This window comes from Anarhichas minor, unplaced genomic scaffold (genome assembly GCF_050575085.1).
Source record: "Anarhichas minor isolate MPS153535 unplaced genomic scaffold, ASM5057508v1 ptg000058l, whole genome shotgun sequence".
NCBI classification, from domain to species: domain Eukaryota; kingdom Metazoa; phylum Chordata; class Actinopteri; order Perciformes; family Anarhichadidae; genus Anarhichas; species Anarhichas minor.
Window position 1 is genome coordinate 1616772 of NW_027466504.1, and position 24041 is coordinate 1640812.

Genomic DNA, 24041 nt, shown 5'->3' on the forward strand with positions numbered 1-24041 from the left:
AAACAAGTGAGCATGTGGGTTTTATGAAGACCAATGACTGTCATATCCTGTTGTCTCAGTGGGTTTGTTATAGCAGCACTGGGCTGGATATGTCATTACCCAGACATAAACAAACTGCTAGAGTGGTCACAGCAAATGGCACTAGTGTGTGTTTGATAATGGTTATAGACACTATTAAACTACATTACTCATTTTTGTAATTATATATGTTAGCCACTCAGTGGCAGAAAACCAAGCTGACAAAGCCACAGCCCTGACATTGCCTTATAAGAGTTGCATATTAACACATCTAGCAGATATGTAGCAACATTAGCATTCATCTGGTCTCATCTTCTTGACCAACCAATGAAACAGAGCGAAGAGGCTATACTATACCTTCAGCTAAGTGCTAATGTCAGCATGCTACCCAGCTCTCAATGACTTGAACTAAAAAAGTAAATGTGCTGTAAACAAAACGATGCTTTCATAGAGCTTATGAGTAGGGTATTAGTTATTTATTTGGTTCAACACAGTCACCTGATTCCTTGTTACTGTTAAACATATTAATTATAGAAGCTTTAATCTTTTGTGTGACAAATTGGAATGAAAGTAGACTCAACTTTACAGTTATTTGCTCACACACCGTGTTGTTGACATGATTTTTACTTAGACATATTGTTGTGGCCTCATTTGTCATGTAATAGCTTATGTAACATTTAGCGAATTGTAAATTGAGCAGTTTCTTTAGTTTCCTTGAATGATTGCAGCATGTGTGAGGAAACGTTGACATGCTTTATGAACACATTCTTATCAGTACCTCTCTCTTCACAATTGCAGCACCAGCCAATTAAAGGAAATCACCAAGTGTGCTCATCCTACACTAGCAAGCCTCTATGCATCTCAGCTAGCCTCATTAGAAACGGGCCATGGTCCCAGGAGCTGAATTATGAGCCACTCTGAAATGATTAGTGTTGTTCCACTTGGAGGAAGAAAAGCTTTACTACTCTGCTATCAAAAAATTGGCTGTCGTTTCCTCACAAATATGAATACTTGTTTTCACATCACAAGTCCCCTCACTTCTTAGACCTTCTGTAGCACTATCTTCAGTAATTAACAGCATAGGTGTGTGTGTGTGCGCCCCCCCCCCCCCCCTAAAATACCAAATGTCAATCTGTCTGCTGTAATTACAGGAATCTTTGCATCTTCACAGGGGAAAGCGAGGCATTATAAGCATTAAATTGGATGAGAAGTAAGACTGGAGTTGTGAGTGCATGACAGGGTTTCGGTGTTAATTAGAATTTGGCACATGATGGCAGTGTGGTGTTTTTTCTCTGGTTGATTATCAGTGCTATTTCCAGGTTTGAACAACTATGATGAGATGTGGTTGTCCTACAGGTTAGCAAAGACGTCTAATAGGATATAAACTACATGTATGTCTTTTTATTAGACAGGACACAGTAAAGAGAGACGGAACATACATGTAGAAAAGCCACGGGCTAGATAAAAAAACACTGAGCCACCAAGACATCTATGCAGTGATACCACAACATAATAACATATTTTATTAATGTGTGCTGTGATGATTAAAAAGTTTCATATGCATAAAATACTTTCTACTGAAATATTTGCTCTGTTTCTAATAGGTTTATTCCCAGTGTGTGATGCATATCACTGTCAACAAAAAATAATCAAAGACTCCGAGATTTTAATTAGAGTTTTTAAAGGTGCAAAATGATGTATTCAGATCACTAATATTGCAGAAAACAACTGTTTACAATGTAAAGATATAGAGCAGTCTACCTGAGAAGAGAATAAAGTCGCTGTCCCTCTGTGTGTGAGCGTGTGTGTAAGGTGTGTGTGTGCGTGCGTCGTGTCCGATGGCAAAAGTAACTAATGGGTTCGTCTACAAAAACCTTTAATGTTGTGTGTCTGTTTTATTAAAAGTTACACATTAAATTGTGAATATTTTGTGTGTTACCCTCTGATGTTTGCCGTCTCAAAGGTAGAAGCTGCTATATTTAAACTAGAGCCTGACTGATTCATTGACATGTATAAGTCTAATCACAGATATATTGTTATTGGTGTATATATTATCTGAATAGGAACAAAAATATTGCATTTCAGAAATAACATTTATTTAACAAAACTTTTCTGAGCAGATATATTTTATTATAATTTCTTATTTTTTAACAGTCAAATATAAATGTGTTGGTTTGAGGTTCACAAAATACGCAACACGTAATCCTTTATTATTTTAATTCGCCATATTAATATGGACATTTCTTTCAAAATTTATAAAAAATGTGTGTTTTATGGTTGAAAATGGCAGTAACCTTACCGTTTTAAATCGACCCTAATCTTGCAAGACTGTTTCTGACATGGAGTCGACTGTTTGGGACTAATCTACGTCATGAAATAAAAGAATGTTAACACGCTAAAGTTAGCTGGCTAATCCCAGTATGTGATCATGCAAGCGTTCCACTGGTTACAGAAAATGAAGGGCTCAGCGGGCTAGGAGATCAGGAGGAGAGCAGACGCTAGCCGTTGTGCTGGCTCACTTGGTGTTGCTCCTAAGCTGGCGTCTGCTCTCCTCCAGGCAAAGTGCTCTCCCAGCAGCAGGGAGTGAGGCGGATGGGCCACGTGGTGTCGTTCTTCATTTGTGGTCTGATGAACAGTAAATCCATCAATCACCATTTGCATTCATATGTCAATTTCCACAGTATACGACAAACTTCTGAATAATGACCTCAGTACATTTTTTACTTTGTCTCTCTTGTTTATGGTTACTACATATAGCACTACACCATTGGTGCCCTTCTTTTTGACCCTTCCAGTAGCATCAACTCAGACTGGCAGACTGATCTTAACCGTCGGTGCTATACGGCCAACACTCGGTTGTCCCCCATAGGCCAAGAGGAAGTGACCGCCTAACATTCTTTACCGACCCTTAACCCCTGGATGTTTGTAGGTGCACAACAGGAGCAATAATTCTACCATGTAGCATTCACATTTCCAACCATCCAGAATTGTGCCTAGTTCACATCTGTAAAGGGACAGATATAATGTCTATATGTCTCATGTTATTACCATTTGTGTCCTCTATTGATTTAATCTATTGATTTTTTTAAAATATATTTGTAGCCTGAGAAAGGCTTGCAACCCTGAAATGTTTTCGATAAAACCTTGGTGCATGGTTATTTACCAGATAAACGTGTCATGTTCTGCCCATGACTCCCAGCAGCACCAACAGCTAACTGGACAGGCAGAAGCTCAGATCACCAAGTCAGACAAGGCCCGGCCCTTTCTGCATACAAAAGCAAAGATATTGTCTCAAACTAAGATGTTTACCTCACAAATACATGATGTTATTAACTGATGTAAGACCAGTGACAGGGATGTATCAGAGGTGATGTCTTTTATGAGTGAAGCAGTATTTACTGTTTCACAGTCCAGCTGAGATTCAGATTCATTTTAGCTAACAAATCAATATGTTTATCCTTCACATGTGGTGGTACTTCTGTACTTATTTGGTTTAAAAATGTCAATATCTAAAAGAAAATATATTTTACTTTATACTTCTGCAGTGTTAAACTGGTTTTATGACTTTGAGGTACCAACTGTTGATGTTGGTACTGTAATTTAAAATGTTATTTGACTTCAGTTCCAACAGCCTAACAAGCACTTTTGACCACACTAGTGTACTAGTTCGAGCCTCTTGGGGGTTGTATCTTGATGTGTTACTGTGATCCTCAGTTTTTGTGTGGACTTACAGAGGACGTTTTTAAATCTAAGCCCACAGCTTGATCTTAGATTCTGCCTTTAATATATAAAGTATCTGCATATGAGTGGTTGTGTGTGTTTCTGGATGATTCACGACCTGATTTAAAATGCAACTTCCTGACGCACACTTTCGGTGAGGCAATTGATTCGACACTAGGTGAGGCTACAGGGGTGAACATTAAAATCCAACAGTAGCGCCTTTATTTCAAGCAGCCCTTACATATGCCACGCTAAGTCATCGCAGAATGGGAGTGCTCCCCCATTAACTATTAATCAGCCTGAGCATCCAACATGGCTACTCGTAGCACCCATCTCTATGGCCCCCAGAAGGCCCTAAATCACAGAGATTGAGGCTTGCTGTTCGTAGCTCTGTGATGACTGCAGGTCAGCACTACCAAGATGGTCATAGCTGTGATGGATGTCCAGCCTCTTTAGGCTGCTCGTCCTGTGGCTCAGAGATCAGGCTCTTATTTTTCTCCTTACTCTTTGCACTGTGTCACAGTTCATGCTTCCAACGGGTGATGGAGTTTCTTGAAGTGCATGGAAATGTGAATATATATTTACAGGACAAACGGCAACCTTAAGCCTGAAAAAGGAAACCAAAAACTGCGGTTCATGAAATGGCCACTTGAGGCTGGCTCCAAAGGGCCAATCCCCATAGACCCCATGATAGAAATAAACATGTTGACAGCCTTGTACAAAGAACGGGTTTGGTCTCTATAGCTACTCTCTCTGCTGTATTTGTGGTGTTGGTGCCTTTTTGAATTTTTCAAGCAAATATCGGATCAATAAGGCTTGCTCGGCGGTTAAACCCGGGCATTCTGCTGGCCGGTGTGCAAGTGTTGTAATGATGGGCTGACACCTGATGACGTGTGTGCTGCCAGCATCAGTTCTCCGGAAGAGAATACCGTTAACGGTATTGGATAGATGTATACTTTATTCATCCCGCAAAAATAATAAAAAATATACTTAAGCAATTGAAGTAACAGAGTAAAAATATGAAGTATAAAATGCACAATATATACAATTAAATAGTATTAAGTTGAGTCCGCTGTCCCTGCAGTAGGTGGTGGAGAGGGTGGTCCGGGTTATCCAATATGAATAATAGTTTTTTTTCCAGTGTCCTCTCCACCACCTTTTCCAGAGTGTTTGTTGAGTCTGTTGGTGTCTCCGGCTCCAATGCTGCTCCTCCAGCAGACTACGGTGAAGTACAGTGCACTGGCCACAACAGACTGGTAGAACATCTCCAACATCTTGCTGCACACGTTGAAGGATCGAAGTTTCCTCAAGAAAGAGTCGACTCATCCCCTTCTTGTACACAGCGTTGATGTTGGTCTTCCAGTTCACTCTGTTGTCGATGGACACACCCAGGAACTTGTACTCCTCCACCATGTCCACGTCCTCTCCCAGAACTCTCAGCGGTTGTGGAGCTGTCGTCTTACTCCTGAAGTTGACCACCATCCTTCTGGTCTTGGCCACGTTCAGAAGCAGGGGATTTCTACTGGCCCACTCCACAAAGTCATCCACTACTGCCCTGTACTCCTCCTCCCCTCCGTCCCCTATACACCCAACCACTGCAGAGTCATCAGAGAACGTCTGCAGATGGCATGACCCCGAGTTGTACTGGAAGTCAGTGGTGTACCACCCACAGTTTCTCACCGAGTAGCACTGGTTGGATGGTGTTGAATGCACTGGAGAAATCATAGAAAGTGATTCTCATAGAGCCACCGGTTCCATCCAGGTGCGACTGAGCTCGTTGCAGCAGGTAGATGATGGCCAAACTGAAGGAGCTGAGGGGATTGCATTTCAAGTTGTATCGTTACCTTGTACGATTTCATGTGACAAATCAAAAGATTTTTGACTGTAGCAGTCATGTGCTCCAGTTTTTTGGTGAGTGAAATTCAAACGTTAACATTGTTTTATTTATATGTTAACACTGGGATCAACCAACAACCAGGGAGCAACAAGACCACAGGGTTAACATTAGCCAGCCAGCAAAAGCCTAGCTTGTTAGCCTTAGCTAGCTTGGTAGCTTCAAGCTAGTCGAGCGTGTTTCAGCAACTAGACTGAAACACGACCGACTTGCTTGGATTTGCCGAAAGTTAGGCTGCGTCGTCACTGCCAAGATGGTGACGGCCCACTTTGAGCCTCATTTGGGTTCTTCAGAGACCTTTGGGGGACGTCACAGAGACTACGTTCATGTTTTATACAGGGTGTGGGTCAGGACAGGGAGAGCCAGTGCATATCATGTTTTTTGTAGTTTTAAACCAGTCTCTCTTTGAAATTCAATTATTTTCTCAGCCTGTGCAGTTGTAAACCGTAGCCAATTATTTGTATCATAAGGTAAAAAAAGAAAGTAACGAATTCATGGAAGCGTGTTGCCATAGTTTTGGGATATCTTGAAAAACAATATATTTTACTTTACCTCGGAAGCTTTTCTCAGGCTGGAAAAAAGAGTAGAGAAAACACTTTGAGACATTACTTGTTGAACAGGGGAACATTTGTTTTAGATCTGACTACAATAAAGATTGGTCAAGTTAATTCTTTAAATTCTGAAATGTATTCATTGAACGTTGCATTTAATCAGGAAATGTACTCTTTGATTTGAACTTGTTAAAATAAAATGACTATTTGAGTTACAACGTGCTTCATTTGATAAACTTGTCTTGTTTATCCTTAGTTCACACTAAACCATCAAATTCATTGCATCTCACCCTTCATAGATATGTCATTATTCAATAGTGCAAAGCAAAACTCTTTATGCTGCATAGTTTAGGTTGTTTTTTTTATTGTCTGAAAAATGGGGAAATAAAGGCTCTGTGAATGCATTCTGTTGTCCCTGGCACTCACAGCATCTTGCATCAAGCTTTGTTTACTACCCATTTGTTAAAAAGGGCCTGTATCTAACAGTAATTTCTGATGTGGTGCCCTTCTTTTTTATTCTTTTCTCTTTCATTAGTCTGCTTGGCATTTAGTGTTGTAGAACAACAGTGTGACATTGACACAGAGCAGCAGGAGGAGGAATTCTGATGAGTCGCACACAAATACTGAGTGATTACACAGATGTAACTAGAAGGGAGTGGGATTCCATGCTAGGTGCCGTCCAGAGACACCGGTTAAAGGATTTGAGAGCAGATTAAAGACCTTGGAGGTCAGTGTTGTTACAGATGCTGGGATAAGGACAGTAGGGAGCTGGGAATTTCAATATAAATGTAAAACAGTCTGGAACCACAAACAAGAGCTGTTTTATTTAGAGGCACTTCAAGAAAAGCACATGGACGGCTGACAGCCCCTCTCAGAAAATGATCCGGCTTACATGGTCAGCCTGTTGATGCTTACTTCACCGTCTCAACAGACCCTTGTGTTTGCTGCTGAATACCAACCTTAAAAGCATGGCTAAAAATGAGCCCATCAGAGTCTTTGAAAACATTTGCGAAAATGTTTTTCTCATTTTGTCCTAGCATTTACGAAGCCAGACTGGATTTTTGTGTGATTACGCTCCGTGGCCGTTTGTGAATAGCCGGACTGATTAGTTTACGTTTGCTAATGTTTTGTTAATGTCTGTATTAATTACGTTGTCTTTGTAATGTGTCTGTCCAGGACATGGTGGTGGTGTTTTTTCTGCTTATTATAGTCTGAAACATGAGTGAGGTGGCTGTTACGCTTCTTCACTGCAGCTGTAATTTGCTACAGGTCACACATTATTGATGTCCCCTGTATTGACTGAAACATGATGCAGGCTTGACATTGAAGATAAATGTCACCTGGCTCGTTAACCAAGTTGTTAACAAAAGCAATCTTCTGCTGGATGTGCGATGTGATGACACTGGTTACATTCACCACATTCATATGTGCTCATTGTCATCTGATGGCAGGCTCAGGGTAGGAGGAAACCTGGAACTAGTCAGGTGGCTCTGTAGCTTTGATGACGTGGTCCCAAACGTTTGACTCATGTCCTCCAGCTAGGTGTCGAAACGTTTAAGTCGTAGGAAGATAAGTCTGTCGAGATCCCCAAAAAAATCCAAACAAAGGGATACAGCGACTGGATTGAAGCTTGCATCCGCTGTGTTGCCATTTGACGTTAGGATTCAAGGATCATTTATTTTATCAATGCAACACGGGTAAAAACATGACAAACAAGAGAGACTTTTTGAATTTGATTCAGGAGGAATTCAGGAGCAGCAACAAAACTGTTTTCTGGCCAATACCTTCACATAAAAGATTTGACAGGGAAACATTGTTCATCAACTTTGACTGTTTGAGCACCAAGTAGGCAAGCTGACCTTTATGTTTTTTTTGGAGAACAAAGAAATAAATTTTCATTGGTTAGCACATCTCAACCTGTAGAAATTTGGCCTATGACCAGTCACAAAAACACAGTTCTTCATAAGTACGTGTGTATGTAAGACATAGGATACTTTTCAAAACATGTCCCTCAAGAAGACTTTGGGGGCCTCGCACATCTGTTTCTCATTTAAGACACACAGACTCTTTGGTAGAATCTGGGTGAAAGGTAGAATTGTAAAAGGATAAAAACATCAACCCATGTATTTGATTGACTTCCCCTTCACACCCGCAATAGAGCTGCAAACCCTCGACTATCATACCAAAACAGCAATGTTATACAGGCCAGACTTGCATGTCTTGTAGCGGCAGCTAACGTTAGCGCATAGCAATTGGTAGCGTTAGCCCAATGTCATATTACTTCCATATAAAAATGCTGAATAGATCATACCTCAAACAGCTTGTCTCTATTATAGCCTTTAAAAATCATAACTTTCATATTGGCACAAAATTTCGGGACATACATTTTTGTCCAGACTGGAATTTTTGGGGATTTCCGACTGTTGGATGGATTGCGATCAATTGTTCTACAGACATTCGTGGTCCCGATAGGAAGAATCCTAATGACTTTAATGATCCTTTGACTTCTCATCTGAGTTTTTACTGAACCAGCTCAAGATCTACAGATCAATAGGCACAAAATGTGATGCCAATAAAGATAAACGCCTTCACAGTGACCCCCAAACCACAAATGTATAAATAGCCGTGAATCTGCATGTGATGAAGGTACAGCATAACTACACTACTAACAAAATATGGCACACATAATGAAGCATTGAAGCTTTCCATCCAATTGGTTCCCTCATGGGCCGAAGCTTCATGGTGCTTCATCTGCTCTACTGCGCCATCGAGTGGACAATAAATGTAAAACAGGCAGAGTGATTATAATGACACCATGGCTTTGGTGTGTGAAGCTTTGAATTGAATAAATGAATGAATGATGTTTGTGATGCACGAATAGGTTGCAAACAAACGCGCAATAAAGTCCCAAGTCCACCCAATGTGAGGGGGGATCCATTGCGTTTCGCTGCCCCTTATATTTCGAACCATTTCCTGAATAGTCACGTGGTACGGCCGCCTCGCGAGGCTTCGAACGTCACCACATACATCATCAACACAAGCCTCGATACGCGCTTCACAAAAATCTTCTTGATTACGCGACACGCACTTGGAAGCCTCAACATGGAAGGAACCATCACTACTGTACAGCATAATACATAAATGCATTACAAATACATTAATTTAGCTAAATTAATTTTGTTGAAAGCACCACTGTCCCTAAGATCAACCTTGTAGAGCTGCCAGCATGGCTGTAGACTCCTAGTCTTGTTCTTCAGATATATACAGATAAAATACCATTTATTATTTAGGTTTATGTTTGTCTTACTTTACATATTCCTGAAAACATCCCTTTCCTCTGTTAAAATACATTGTTTTTCTCCAAAATTGTGCTGCCGTCCTAAGTGCCAAGTGGCAATTTATGACATTTTTCACTTTATGGAGTTTATCTGACAACCGTTGTGGATTTTCAGACAAATTTTAACTTTCTGTTGGTGTCCCAGTGTTTTGTTTTTTTTAATCTGTCAATGAACAGTCTAGATCACATGATCCTTACTGACTACCCAGTTCTTCCTTTGCATCCAAGCAACCTTAGAGTTGCTGCTGGCTGCTGTATGATATTGCCTAGCAAACATCCAGCCAACACCTGGTGTTGAGAACAGCAAAAGGAAATGTTTTGAAGACAAAGGTCTAAAGAGTACATCTACCTCCCCAGACAGTGAGAAACATAAATCACTGTAAGCACAAACCAGGAGTAGCCCATTACGCCTTGAGTTCAGGGCCTCTCCAACTGGTCAACAAAGATAGACACCCACATGGCATGATCAGACTATTCAATAAGCGCTTGTTAAAGTTGGTGTTTGGCTCTAAATTGAGAACTCTAGTAGTAGGGCTTTGACTTTTATCAGAATTTGTTCATCTGATGGTGATTAAAAACAGTTGAGATCATTTGTCAATCTGACCTTTTCTCTCTATAATACACTGCGACTTTGCTTCTCTGACATCACATTTGAAGTGACATTTCAGATTTGTCTACAAAAACTAAACTCAAGTCTTGTGTTTGTTGTAAAATACATTTTGAAGAGTTTTTTTTTTTTTAAATTATTCCTTTGACCAAAGTGTTTGCTGCCAAGCATGAACCTTCGTTTAGCATACGTCTCCATCTGACTCAGGCTGCAGGGCCGTCTACGTCCTGTTATTTCAGGATTCACCTGTGGGCGAGAAGTAGGAACTGTCAGCTTTGGTTTGTAAATTTAGAAACTGAGGAGACCATTGCCTGTCACAGCCACACACACACACACACACACACACACACACATACTCTTAACAGCTCTTAATTTCTGCCATCCATACAGTCCCTTCTTCATCTCATGATCAGGACATTTAGCCTTTGTTTGCATTCATTAATTCTCTTCATTATTTTCCAGAAATGTATATAAAATATATTATTTTATTATTATTATTTCCACAATACATGCGATGAATTTATTGTACCAATGGAATGAGAGGTCAGAAAGATGAGAGAAAATGCTCAAAGTTCTCTTTTGCAGCATTTAATTAATTAATTAATCTTATTCTCGCTCGCTCACACTCACTCTCTCTCTAATAAAACCCATAATGTATTAGTTAGGTCAGATAACATTGTTTCTCTATTGTTTGTGCTCTCAGATTAGGTGTTTGTGTTGACAGTATTTCATGCCTGGTTTGGAAGGAGGGCATCACAATGTTTTTTACAATTCTTCACAGGGTTTTCTTTTTGCCATAATCCACTGTATGTAGGGTTTTCTATCATTTCCAGTAGGCAGCCATGATTCAGGACCTTCATACTATATATCACACTGTGTTTCCATTAGTCCACTTGAACTCTGTGGAGTGGGCAGATTCGACGGTCTGGACCCAGGCCACCATATAGCAGTCTTGCATCAATATCTCTCAAATCTCCTTTCTGCCACTCAGTGGCTCATGAAATTTGTTTCGAGAAGAGTGATAAGAATAACAAACTTGATGATTTTCTTAGTGACCTATAAGCTGGGGGGAAAAAAACTATGTTCGCCAGGTGCATAGTAACCAACAAACAGTATTCACTGTGACAAAGAAACTTTTCCTCCATTAAAGTAAATACAAACCCTGTAAAATCTAAGGTTATGCAGGATTTCTTCCTTGCTTACTGATTACAATGCTGCTCAGTACTGCCACTGGTGGCTGGAAACTTCCTAAAGAAGACTGTGATATTGTAACATAGCATCTGGCCACCTGTGTCAGCACTGAACAACTCAGTGGTGGGCCGTCAGGGCCAGCAAGGCCTTCTCTGCTGACCAAAACAGAATCACAAAGTTATAGCTATTTTATAATTTAATAATTTTTCTTAAATACACCATGTATTATAATTTATCTTATTTTCTCACTGCACAGCTACTGTCTTCCTCAGTTGCTCTGCTTCCAGTGCAGCTTGTTTTAAGTAGAGCTTTTATCCAATCAGATTTCACCTCTGTGTCTCTAGGTAAGAAGAGAGGCCCGAGGCCTTCAGAACTACAAGTGAATCCATGTGCAGTAATGGGGACGATATTGTTGATTGTCATAGTGTTAAACCAATCAGATCTTTAGTTTGACGTATTCTTTGACGTGCCAGAGCCTGCTAGCTGGCCTACAAGTACGTTAGCAATAACGGGCAGCTCAGTTTTAAGGTGCAGCTCTGCAGTGAGGTGCAGCGTGCGCTGTGATTGGTTAGTGGGCGAGCACGTGACTATTGTGAAACAAAACTTAGTCAGAGTAGTAAGAGTTCAAATTGAAAGATATGGAAGAAATTATGACATTTTTTGCATGTTGCTTGGTGTAGATTATACATTTTTTTACCTAGCTTAGTTTTTTTTAACACTCAATGGCTGAAGGAGGAGGAGAAACGGATTTGTGAGTTGGGATTTAACCGTGGGATTAAACTCTTTGTCAACAAAGAAAGGAGGATGGAGTTTGTCTTTAAGTCAACTGCGTTTGTTCTTTTACATCTAATATCTGAATGGCCCTCGAGTGTGTAGCAGCGGAGTTATTGCCCGGACAATTGAAGCTGTTTGGGCTGTTTTCTTTTACAAAGCAAGCATGATGGTATGATGGTCTGGAGAAATGGGGATTGTGTGGTGATTGCTTTAGCCCTGTTTGAATCAGTAGGGAACAGCTAAACGCTGCGGGGAGAGTTTGTAGCTTGTTTGCTGCCGTTGTTTTCCCATTAAGCTAGTTTAGCGTAGCCTCCCAGAACACACGTGCGGTGCCTCAGCTGTGTTTTGGTTTGGTTTTTTTTGTTCCGGGTTTAGAGGTCACACAGCCCGTTGTCTCCTACGTGAGCGCAGTTCACCGAAAACATTATATTTTCCACAATTTAAGCTTCTGCATTTTCCAAATGCACCAGTATTATTCAAACGTATTGTTCGGGTCGTAAGCCTCGTACCGAACGGTTTAATACGAATACGTGTATTGTTGCACCCCTAGAAACAAATAACCGTAGCTGTGGCGTCATGAGGTTATTAGGAGGTGGAACTGTAGTAGGACAGCACTGAAGGCCCAGGTATAAAATGCACGGCCGCCACTGGAACAACTAAGCATATAACAAGACCTTTCTTACTCCATAGTAAGTCATTTTTTGTTTCTTGTCATGCACTTTACTTTTTTTTCCCTTTCCATATTCTTCAGCATATTGCCTACCCATTGGCCAGTTTGTATTTTCAATGTTCTTTTTTAGAATATTCTGAGCTACAGACTGAAATGTTTGATTATGAAGGTCCTGGATCATGTATGTCAATGTACACGTACCAATATCAACAGTGTAATATGCTGCAATAGGGATCTGTTTTAGAAAAGGAGGGAACCGTTTTGTTCCTCTGTCCTTTGAGTATCTAACACTTTCTATCCTTCTTGTCTCCGCAGTTCTGGATATGGCACGTCATGTGCCCTTATATCGGGCGCTGCTGGAGCTGCTTAGGGCCACTTCTACCTGCACGGCCCTGGTTCCTCTACTGCTGCCTCTCTCTGGAGACCCGGGACAGGATGAGGAGGATGAGGATGAAGAACACTCTGAGGGACAGACCTCTGTAGGGATGCTGCTGGCCAAGATGAAGACATGTGTGGACACATACACCAATCGCCTCAGGTGAGATGGTCGAAATCCACATGACTTATTGGTGGTTGATGGAATACCTTTTCTCATTTTCTAATTTGATATAATTTACAGGTATACACCTATAATCTAATCTTATGTCTGATTGAATAGTTTGATCCAGCCATAACACAACCGCTCCAGAAAAACAGACTCTAGTATCATTCATTGTCCTCCTCTCCGCAATACTGCCGATCTGGGAATCTTTCCATCTACAGCCATGGTCACAATTGGCAATAAAATGCGATGTGATGTGAATGCACCCCAAGAGGCATCAAGGACACATTGATATTCAGTCACTGAGCTTCTTTTGGAGGTGGTCAGAGAATGTCCAGAAATGTGTTCTGCGTTTTATTATAACAGCAAAAGGTTTTAGTCTCACTTTAACGATCCAATATCCCGAAGAAAAAAACCATTGCTTTTGCTCTGCTGTACCTTATGCACATTCTACATACCTAAGCTAAGAAACGTGAGCACACCATCTTCAGATGGGTGAGCCCTCATGGCAACATGCCGTACTCAGGCTTACAAACGATGTCAAAAAAGCCTGATTATTATGATGTATCTGATGGCCTTTTCAGGAAATGCCTGTCATGAATGTGGCAGCATGGTTCATTAAGGCACTGCTGGAAGAAGGCCTTGGAGTTCCTCATTAGTCAATGAGACAGCAGAGGATTACTGAAACTGTTGCACTAAATCTACTATATGATTAGCTGTTTGTAGCTACTAGTCATACATTATCTTAGCTTAATCAAAACATCAAAATGATTAAATCTGCTCCATTAACAAGTAAAGAATGATTAGCTCTGTTAAGGCCAAAAAAGAGATGTGTAATGATTTGTAGAACACATGCATTCATCTTTTTAAGGGTTATGCTGTGTTCACACCAAACGCGGCACAAATTTTTCTCGTGAGTAGATTACATACAAAGTCAATGCAATGTGTGGATGCGAAATTCACCTCATAGTCAACTCGTCAAGAAATTCGTGTGCCGCTATGTTGCGATAGCCTATCAGCGCTGAGAGTGTTCTGGGTCTTCCCCGGGGTCTCTTCCCAGTTGGACGTGCCTGGAAAACCTCCAGTGGGAGGCGTCCAGGAGGCATCCTAATTAGATGCCCGAACCACCTCAGCTGACTCCTTTCGACGCGAAGGAGTAGCGGCTCGACTCCAAGCTCCCTCCTGATGACCGAGCTCCTTACCCTATCTCTAAGGCTGAGCCCAGCCACCCTACGGAGGAAGCTCATTTCGGCCGCTTGTAGCCGCGACCGTGTCCTTTCGGTCACGTCCCAGAGTTCGTGACCATAGGTGAGGGTAGGAACGTAGACCGACTGGTAAATTGAGAGCTTTGCCTTCCGGCTCAGCTCCCTCTTCACCAAGACGGTGCAGCGCCTGCTTTACTGCTGCAGCTGCACCGATCCGTCTGTCGATCTCCCGCTCCATCTTACCCTCACTCGTGAACAAGACCCCGAGATACTTGAACTCCTTCGCTTGAGGTAGGCACTCCGTCCCCACCTGGAGGGAGCAATCCACCGGTTTCCGGCAGAGAACCATGGCCTCAGATTTGGAGGTGCTAACTCTCATCCCCGCCGCTTCACACTCGGCTGCAAACCGCCCCAGTGAATGCTGGAGGTCACGTTCCGATGAGGCTAACAGGACCACATCATCTGCAAACAGCAGAGAGGCGATCCCGAGACCCCCGAACCTGACGTTCTCCGCCCCCAGGCTGCGCCTAGATATCCTGTCCATGAAAGTCACGAACAGGACCGGTGACAAAGGGCAGCCCTGGCGGAGGCCAACACCCACCAGGAACGTGTCTGACTTATTGCCGAGAATGCGGACACAGCTCCTACTGCAGTCGTACAGAGACCGGATCGCCCGTTGTAACGGGTCCGGCACCCCGTACTCCTGCAGCACCCCCCACAAGTACCCCCGAGGGACCCGGTCGAAAGCCTTCTCCAAGTCCACAAAGCACATGTAGACTGGTTGGGCAAACTCCCAGAACCCCTCCAGTAGTCTTGCGAGGGTAAAGAGCTGGTCCACTGTTCCACGGCCGGGACGGAATCCGCATTGCTCCTCTTGAATCTGAGGTTCGACAAACGGTCGGAGCCTCCTTTCCAGCACCCTGGCATAACCCTTCCCCGGGAGGCTGAGTAGTGTGATACCCCGGTAATTCGAGCACACTCACCGGTCCCCCTTTTTGAAGATGGGAACCACCACCCCGGTCTGCCAGTCCATGGGTACTGATCCCGACCCCCATGCGACATTGAAGAGGTGTGTCAGCCAGGACAGCCCAACCATGTCCATCGCTTTCAGCATCTCAGGGCGGATCTCATCCACCCCCGGCGCCTTGCCACCAAGGAGCTTTTTAACTACCTAAGCGGCCTCTGCCAGGGATATGGGTGAGCCTCCCCCTAGATCTTCAGGCGCTGCCTCCTCTGCAGAGGACATGTTGGTCGGGTTTAGGAGTTCCTCAAAGTGCTCTTTCCACCGCCTGAGTATCCCCACTCCCGCCCGGCGCCTCTCACCCTTTTATCAATTTATTGCAAATAAATCACAGCTAAATCAAGTGTATTTTGAGTTCATACAGCTGTAGTAAACAGCCGACATGTGGCTTGCTAGACACAGTCAATACACCTCGATGAAATCCACAGAGCTCCTCCGGACTATGTTATAAACCAGACAAGATGGCTTTTAGTTTCCTGGGGATATGTGAGACGTGTATGACGCGAATAAACAAATGATACCGCGAGTAAACTCCCGCTAGTTTAGTGTGAACACAGCAATAGGGTGACTGGAGTAACAACAGGTGTCTCAGTTATATAGTCAGTCACATCCCAGGTTTATATGCAAACAGAGGAATGCTGAGGTTTAGGAAACCTTAAACACACAGTTGTACTCGATCTCACAACCACACGCAAAAGATTTAATGGAGGAGGAGCCTGAGGGCAAATGGTCAATCGGGGAGACTAATCATTGGGCTTGTCACTCAAATCCAAAAAACTGTCAGGACAGATCAGTACCAGGAGGGTGGGGGCCAGATGAGGGGCAGACACTAAGTGTGATACCAACCTCCCCAACAGAGATGGGGTGTCAAAAAAAACATAATTGATAGCTCATCTTACTCTGTGAAGATGTCTTGACAAAAATAATCTGCCGTGTCATTAGTCATAAACATGTGTGAATCTTTTGCCTCCTCCTGCCTCATTGATAACTTTCACAGTTAGTTCTGTGATGTTGACCCACAGGAGCAACTGAACATATGGCGATGCAAAAGAGGAATTATGTTATGTGTTTTTAATTCAGTGGACCTGGAACCACTTTGACTCTCACCCTTGTGTCGGGAGCATTATACCAAATGAACATGCCATGTAATCGCCAAAGAATACTTTGTTTTTAGAGAACTGAGGGGAAATAATTAGCTTTACTTTTTAAATAACTCCCACTAAATTGGATCTCTGAAATCCAAGTTATCAAACATCACCCTATTATATTTTGGCTGATGGTATATTTGTGTGTGTGTTTCAGGTCAAAGAAAGATAAAAGCAAAGGTGTGGTGAAGCCAGATAGCTCCGATCCAGAGCCTGAGGGTTTGACTCTGCTGGTGCCCGACATCCAGAGGACAGCTGAGATAGTCTACGCTGCTACCACCAGCCTACGGCAGGCCAACCAGGGTATGTATGAAACACACGCATGTGACTTTATTGTCCGACACTGTGGCAGCTGATTTCACGTTCTCTGTACCGTTTGATTTAAATCACAGCCTGAAAACTCCTGGGTAGCAGCAAAACATATTAACGTCCATACATTTGAGCTCATGGCCAACACGAACCCAAAACCACAAAGGTGTTTTCAGTTTGGTATTTGAACTTACTTATTTTTTTATCTGTATTATTTAATCAATTCCCAGCTCTCCTGTATCCCATTTTTGTCTCACGTCCTTATCTGTTGTCTCTGTTTCCTGTCCTCTTGGTGAAAGGACAGGAAAATAGGTTTGTAGTTTTATTTGGCACGGCAGCTGGATTCTGGTGATGTCACAAGATCAGGCAAGAATTGCGGTATAACATATCACACGAACATTCATCTCTTTAGACTTCAAGTGTTTGTGTCCGGTAAGCCAAAGCACGGACCAATCTGGGTCCTGTGAGGAGCTACTGGCAGCTACAGCCGTGGATGGAGAGCCGACTGTTTGTTATAGACAACAATGGCGACTCCTAAAGAGGTTAGCGTAGATACAGCAATGGCATCAGTTATATCAGAAGTGGGGATATTTCTTCATTGAAAGAAGAGCAAAGAACGATACTGGAGGATCTTCTTGATGGAAAAGATGTTTTTGCTCTTCTACCAACTGGATGAAGCATCTGTCAATCAAACTCTTATTGAAGCCAATCACCTGCCAAGTACTTTTTGAAAGTGCCTGTCCTTTATCAGACCATTTCCAATGAGGGCTTCTCAGATGGTGCTGTGCAAAAAACCATCTGGCGGGACAGGTTACTTTAAGTTTTTACTGAAACATCTGAATTCCCTGTTTTATTTACACTTAATCAAGGACGGCCTGTTTTTGAAAGTTTAATTTGACCAAACAGTCAAAAGCTACAGGTCAGACTTACCCTTGATGTGGCCTAAAACTCCTAGTGTGACGTCTGAGGCTCTTGATGTCCATAATGGACTGTGCACTCCTGAGGTCTGGTCTCTAAAAATGCTCCACATCTCCTACTGAGGAGAAGATGCACAGTCTCTTCAAGCTGCATTCGTTTTAAAGGGCAAAGAACATATCTTAACTTGTTTTGTACAAAATAACGAAAGAAAGGAGATCCTAGCTAGCCATTATTCACAGGGGAAGTCCTTCAGAAATCAACCTCACTCTTTTCCATTTCGACACTTCTTTGTAGTTTGTGTTTTTTGCAAATAAAGACTTAAGGTGAAAGAAACGACCCTTATCTGCTGAATGGTTGTTTTTCTATGAGACATTCACACTCTCTCATATAAGTTAACTTGTTGGAAAAAATGTGTTCAAATAGCAAGGGGTGTGTCAGAAAGTAATGGATTTCTGACTGGATGCCCCCACCTTAATAAAGCAGCTCCATTAATAAAATGTGCACCGCATGATGAAGCATCACACCTCCCCCATTACCTTGTTGATACACAGTACATTATACTAATTACCCCCACCCGCCCATTTCTCCCTGCTCCCTCCAGACCATTTTTATGTTCGGTATGTAGGGGGATGCCATTAGATGTGCTGCAAGTGTGCATGTGGGGAAACGGATAAAGCCGAGTGTCATGTCGATTCACACGAAGAAATCCATATGATAAAGGCCTTTGGAGTCACACAGAGTTGTGCGGTGTGAAGCATGAGGGCCTTGACATATCTATACTCATTTAATTAGTACAGAGGCTTTAAGAAATATCTCTGAGCGAAGCCATGATCAGACTGAGTAGAGGAAGTATCGACGTTCCTGTGCTAACTGAACGAGCTTCTGAATAAACTACTTATTGGACCTTTAGTTAAGAGTATTTTCTCAAAGACACTAGAGGGCTTTTATTTTGAAACTGAAACAGGAAAGTATTGAGTTAGAAATAAAACTGCTTCATGTCTTTTTTCATGACTGTGACATGTTCGATAGATAGATCTCAAAACTGTAGTAATCTTGCTTGTTTTATGTCAATATACTGTCAAAAGATCATTTTCATTGTATTTTTACTGTGAACTGCACACAAAATACAGGGCGGGACCTCAAATCTAGAAGAGACGCAGCTGACAGTAAGGCAGTGTGGCCGCTCCAACTTGTTAACATTAAAAAAACTAGAGGTTCTGCGATGCACGCGCTGCTCACGCAGGCAGTGTGGCGTAATGCCCATTTTTAATGCAAATGTTAATGCATTGAATGCTTGTGATGAGATTATATTTGGTGGACTGCAGCAGCCTGTATTATATGGTCCAGGTTGTCAGTGGGTTCAGATGCAGCTGGTACCTGCGGTGGCAGAGTTGTGCCCCTCTGCTGCCCATTCAAAATACAGAACACAACCACAGAGGGCAGACGCAGCTGTAACCGCTGTAAACAGGAGCAGTCAGGTGGGTTGTTCTTAGCCTGATCCTGACCGCTTCACCAACCAGTGAGTCAGGAGGTCAAAGTTAAGTATGGACAGCAATCTTTAAACTGTGATTGTTGTTCACAACGAATAGCTTGGCTTTGAATTTCCAGATCGTCTTCGTTTTTTTTGTCTCTCAGATAAATTTGGCTAATCCCTGAGTGTGTTTACAGCCTTAAAGATACACTGTATCTGTTTGTGTTTGAGATTGCAGCCAGTTGCTTGCTGAGATGACCTTCTGATAAATAGCCCTGTGGCAGGCTGGCTTTGCAGGATTTTCTCAAGGGAAAACATTTTGAAGCTGATGCTTCGCTTCCATAGTTACTCTCTTTTTCACTCTTGTCTTCATGATTTTTGTTCCCACCTCCTCACCAGAGAGGAAGCTGGTGGAGTCTTCAAGGAAGGTGTCATGTCGACCTAAGCCCCTGTCCATTCTACGCTCTCTAGAGGAAAAATACGTAGCTGCCATGAAGAAGCTGCAGTTTGGTGAGTTTACATGTTTGCTTTGGGATGTATGTATGTGTGCATGCACATGCGTTTTGTAGGTTTTTTTTTCTTAACACATTGCACATGGGTGCTCTTAATGCTGTGTAGCATCAATGCCTGTTGGTTTCACTTTGTGCACACATGTCAGCAATAACAACGCCATAAACCACCATTCCCTAAAGACTTCCTCCTTTCCCCAAGTACACACACACGCACACACACTGTTCTGTCTCCGTCTCCTGTCTGATATGATCCATAATGCCCTCATGCCAGAACTCATAAAGGACTAGGATTCCATCCTGATCTAAACTTTTGTCTTGTCCATCACTCTCCACTCAGTCATGTCATGACTTATTACAACAGTTTTGCAATTGATTTTGTAAGCAGCTTGATGTCTGAAGTAATTGGAAGTGACTGTAAACACTGATGTTTGAGTGTGCAGGCAGAATAGAAAGCTGAAGACAGAGTGAGGGCTGGACTGGGCTGTGACAAGACTTGGGATTGTATCATAGACTTGGGATTGTATCATTTACACTACTGGGGATACGGGCTCGGGCAGTAATGTATTACATGGATAGGTATAACGGAATTAGGATACAAAAAAGGGCACTGTAAATTCCGTTACAGTAAAATTATTAAAAAGAAGAATAAGAATAAAACATTACCAATACATTTAGTAAAATGGGGATTGCAACGGTAGAATACATTTGAAAAGAACTATGCCGATGCACACACTACAACATTTCAGGACACGAGTTTCACACACCGCAGCAGCAAGGCTGTCCGTGTGGACACCATTTCATAGGAAGTACAGGACAAACTGGGTCATTTGTAGGGCTGCACCGAATAGTTCCAAGCTTCTTTCATAATATTGACATTTATACTATTGTTAATAACTCAAAGAAACATTACCTTCCACCTTCTCTTCCCCTCCTGTCTGTCTCTCTCACAAACACACAGTGACCTACGATTTGTTATTTCTCAGTCCAAAAAGTTCAAATGTATTAAAAATGATCTATGTAATCATTTCTAAAATTCATGTTTTTATCAAACAAAATATTCTGCTTCTATCCAGAGTTGTTTGCGTTTAGCAACAGTTCCACTCTGATTAAAAACACATAGGGATGCCCACACCTGGTCTAGCAGCAATCTAACAGCACCAAATTACATTTATACAACCACAATAACACAAAATCATATTTTTCCAATTTCTTTTACGTTGATGACATCATAAAATATGACAACAGACATTTGAAGCTTCATTCAAAAACCTCAACAGAAGCTTTATGTGTAAAACAAAGATACATTTTGTATCTTTGTTTTACAAAGCTTCTGCTGCTCCGAGTTCAAATCCTTTAACACTAATGTGTCAAATGATTTGAGTCCTGGGACGATGACAGAAATTGCAAAGCTGGAACGCAGAACCTACACTGTACAATGTCGGTCCCTTCTTTCTGCTTTACATACAAAATAATGGCAACACTTTTGCATGTTTCTCTTCGCTTGTCTTTATTTGCTTGGGCTATTTGGTATTGAGGTCATCCAAAACTAATCCTTTTGTAATGCAAGTCAAGTCTTGCATACGCCCCCCCCAAATAATAATAAATGTAAACATTGTAAAAGGTATTTCAGAAATCTTACCTTGTTTTAGCAAGCTGCACGATGGCTAGCTCCAGCATGCTTCATGTTCCTCCATTATTATTAATGAAGGAAGAACATGTTGTCCAATGACTGAGAAAACATAATGAAACTCTCCTTTAAGAAACACATTGAAACAAAATTCAGCTTGACCTCTAGATTACAGTCATTTAGCAGACGCTTTTATCCAAAGCGACTTACAATTCAGATTCTATCACATTCATTCACCGTAGGCACAGCTACGGGAGCAATGTTTTTGGGGGTTAAGTGTCTTGCTCAAGGACACATGGACATGCGACTAGCGGAGCTGGAGTTGGGGATCGAACCGCCGATCCTCTGATTGAAGGACGTCCCCGCTCTCCACTTAGCCACAGTCGCCCCTAGATAATTCTAGAATTCAATAAAAAGAAAAGGTGGAGGATTTCTTTAAATATAACATGCTTGTGCACATGAACACCCAGTCAACTTGATGATAGTTTCATCTGACCTTTCTTTCTTGCATTATTACCTTAATTGAATTACAATGTTTCCATTTGAACATGGCCAATATGAGAAAGTGTTTACAGGCAGTAATGATGGGTACGTTCCACTCTGACAACGTCCTCAATCTGGTCTCCTCTCTTTCCAGACACCTTTGAAATGGTCACGGAGGACGAGGATGGAAAAGTGATGTTTAAGGTCAACTACCACTACATGTCTCAGGTGAAGAACGCCAGCGATACAAACAGCGCAGCCCGATCCCGCCGCCTCGCCCAGGAGGCCGTCACCCTGTCCACCTCTTTGCCCCTGTCATCCTCTTCCAGTGTCTTCGTCCGCTGTGATGAGGAGAGACTGGACATCATGAAGGTAAAGTACCACCTCAACTTATTATGATATTATGAAAGTGTCATAGTATTGTTTAATGTGTATGGGGTTGTACCCTGTGATTCAAAGAGACCACTAGTTTGAGAACTGAGTAAGACTGATAGAACACTGTGTTACTGCGTCAGGGTGTTTCTACCATACGACTTGTCATGACAGCTCTTACTCACTACCCCAGTGACATTTAATAAATGGCTCTCACCCCACTAGTTGATTAATGGCAAAGTCTCCTTTGCTAAATGTCAAAATCCTCATCTGTTTGGCTCCGTTCCGGAAAAAGAACACTCTAAAGAAAGGCAGCAGCATACCAACAACACAGTCAGGAACAAAACAGATGAACACATCACTGCATACAAACATCAGTGTAAGAAAATAACAGCACTTCTATAGTGTTAGTCCTGTTGCAGGTGTGGAAGTAACTGAAATTTAAACATAAACATTTATATATGACAAAAACATCTACTGATTGATTGGCCATAAAATGTAGACAAAATCATCCTTTTTTGAACTGTCAACAAAGACCAAAGCACCAAAGGTAATCCTCTCACCACAAAGCAGAACTATCATAACGTATTTTAGACTAGCTGTGGTCACAAAGTGTGACATAAAAGTCCTGTCACAGCAGTGCACTGTTTAGTGCATAATGTTCATAGAAACCTACCAAAATGAACGTTCTCCCTGAGAATAGCATGGCCTACAGAGCATCAGCAGAAAGGGACTGTGGCTGATGAGGTGGAAATCTCATGATCTGTGAGGTGTCAGTGCATCACTGTACCTCACCCCTGAGTCCTTACATTAGTACCACAACAGCATTGTTGCATTTATTCAAGCCTGTCACATAGGGACAGTTTGTGTCAGTCTTGAAATGCTTTCACCTCTATTATAGATGAAGTCTTCATCATAAAAAATATCAAGGTCTTCCAACCAGACTGTGGTCGGAAGTGCAACAGAAGTGTTGGGTCTGAATGTTCATGTCAAAGTTTCAAAAATGTCTCTGTAGGAAAAACACATCCACACTGCATCCTCAAACGTAATCAGGTCCTGCAGGCGCTCCAGGCTGCAGCTGAGTAGCATTCAGCTTCCAGCAAGGCAACTTGACTTTATGTATTTTTCTTGAAGGTCTATAATCTGATAGGCTCATTCAGTTCTGACTGAACCCACCCAGAGGAGCCCCAGGTAGCACTACTGTAGGGTTGTTATTCCACGTGGCTGTCGGTTGAGTTTTCTGAGCCCTGCACACCTATTGTTTACCCACACAGTTGATTTCACTTATTTTGGCAGATAAATCATCTTCTCAGATCTGTGTGAGTGTGTACAGACTGTTTTGACATCTCCCTGACTCTTGTTAGCTTTGTTGCACTTGCAAAGGACGCAGAAATAGACACAGAGATATTACCGGTGATTTAGATTATTTATTTATATGTATATATGTATTCAGGTCCTTTAACAGCTTTAAGTGCTTGTTTCTTTGATTAATGAGCTAATCTCCTTTATTCAGGAAATAAATTGTGGATAGAACTGTTCTCTGCTAATTTCACCCTTTAGCCTTGTTGGTAATTACATTGTTGTGGCAAAGCCTGAAAGAGAGTCAGCACCTTTTCACCATGGTATTTTGCCGTCTGCCCTTTGTTTAATCCATATTTACTGTTAGCGGTGCATC

General features: G+C 42.0%; 1 protein-coding gene across 12 annotated transcripts in view; it reads left to right on the forward strand.

Moving 5' to 3' along the window:
- birc6 (baculoviral IAP repeat containing 6) overlaps nt 1–24041 on the forward strand; it is a 137316-nt gene that overhangs the window by 98952 nt on the left and 14323 nt on the right. For 11 of the 12 annotated variants that reach the window (XM_076076744.1, XM_076076747.1, XM_076076746.1 and 8 more), the window contains 4 exons: nt 13078–13300; nt 16832–16977; nt 19772–19882; nt 22149–22366. In XM_076076744.1, coding sequence (XP_075932859.1) covers nt 13078–13300; nt 16832–16977; nt 19772–19882; nt 22149–22366 — 698 coding nt within the window. Of the gene's footprint in view, nt 1–4879; nt 6406–13077; nt 13301–16831; nt 16978–19771; nt 19883–22148; nt 22367–24041 lie in introns of those variants that run through there. The other variant, XM_076076755.1, reaches the window with a different exon arrangement.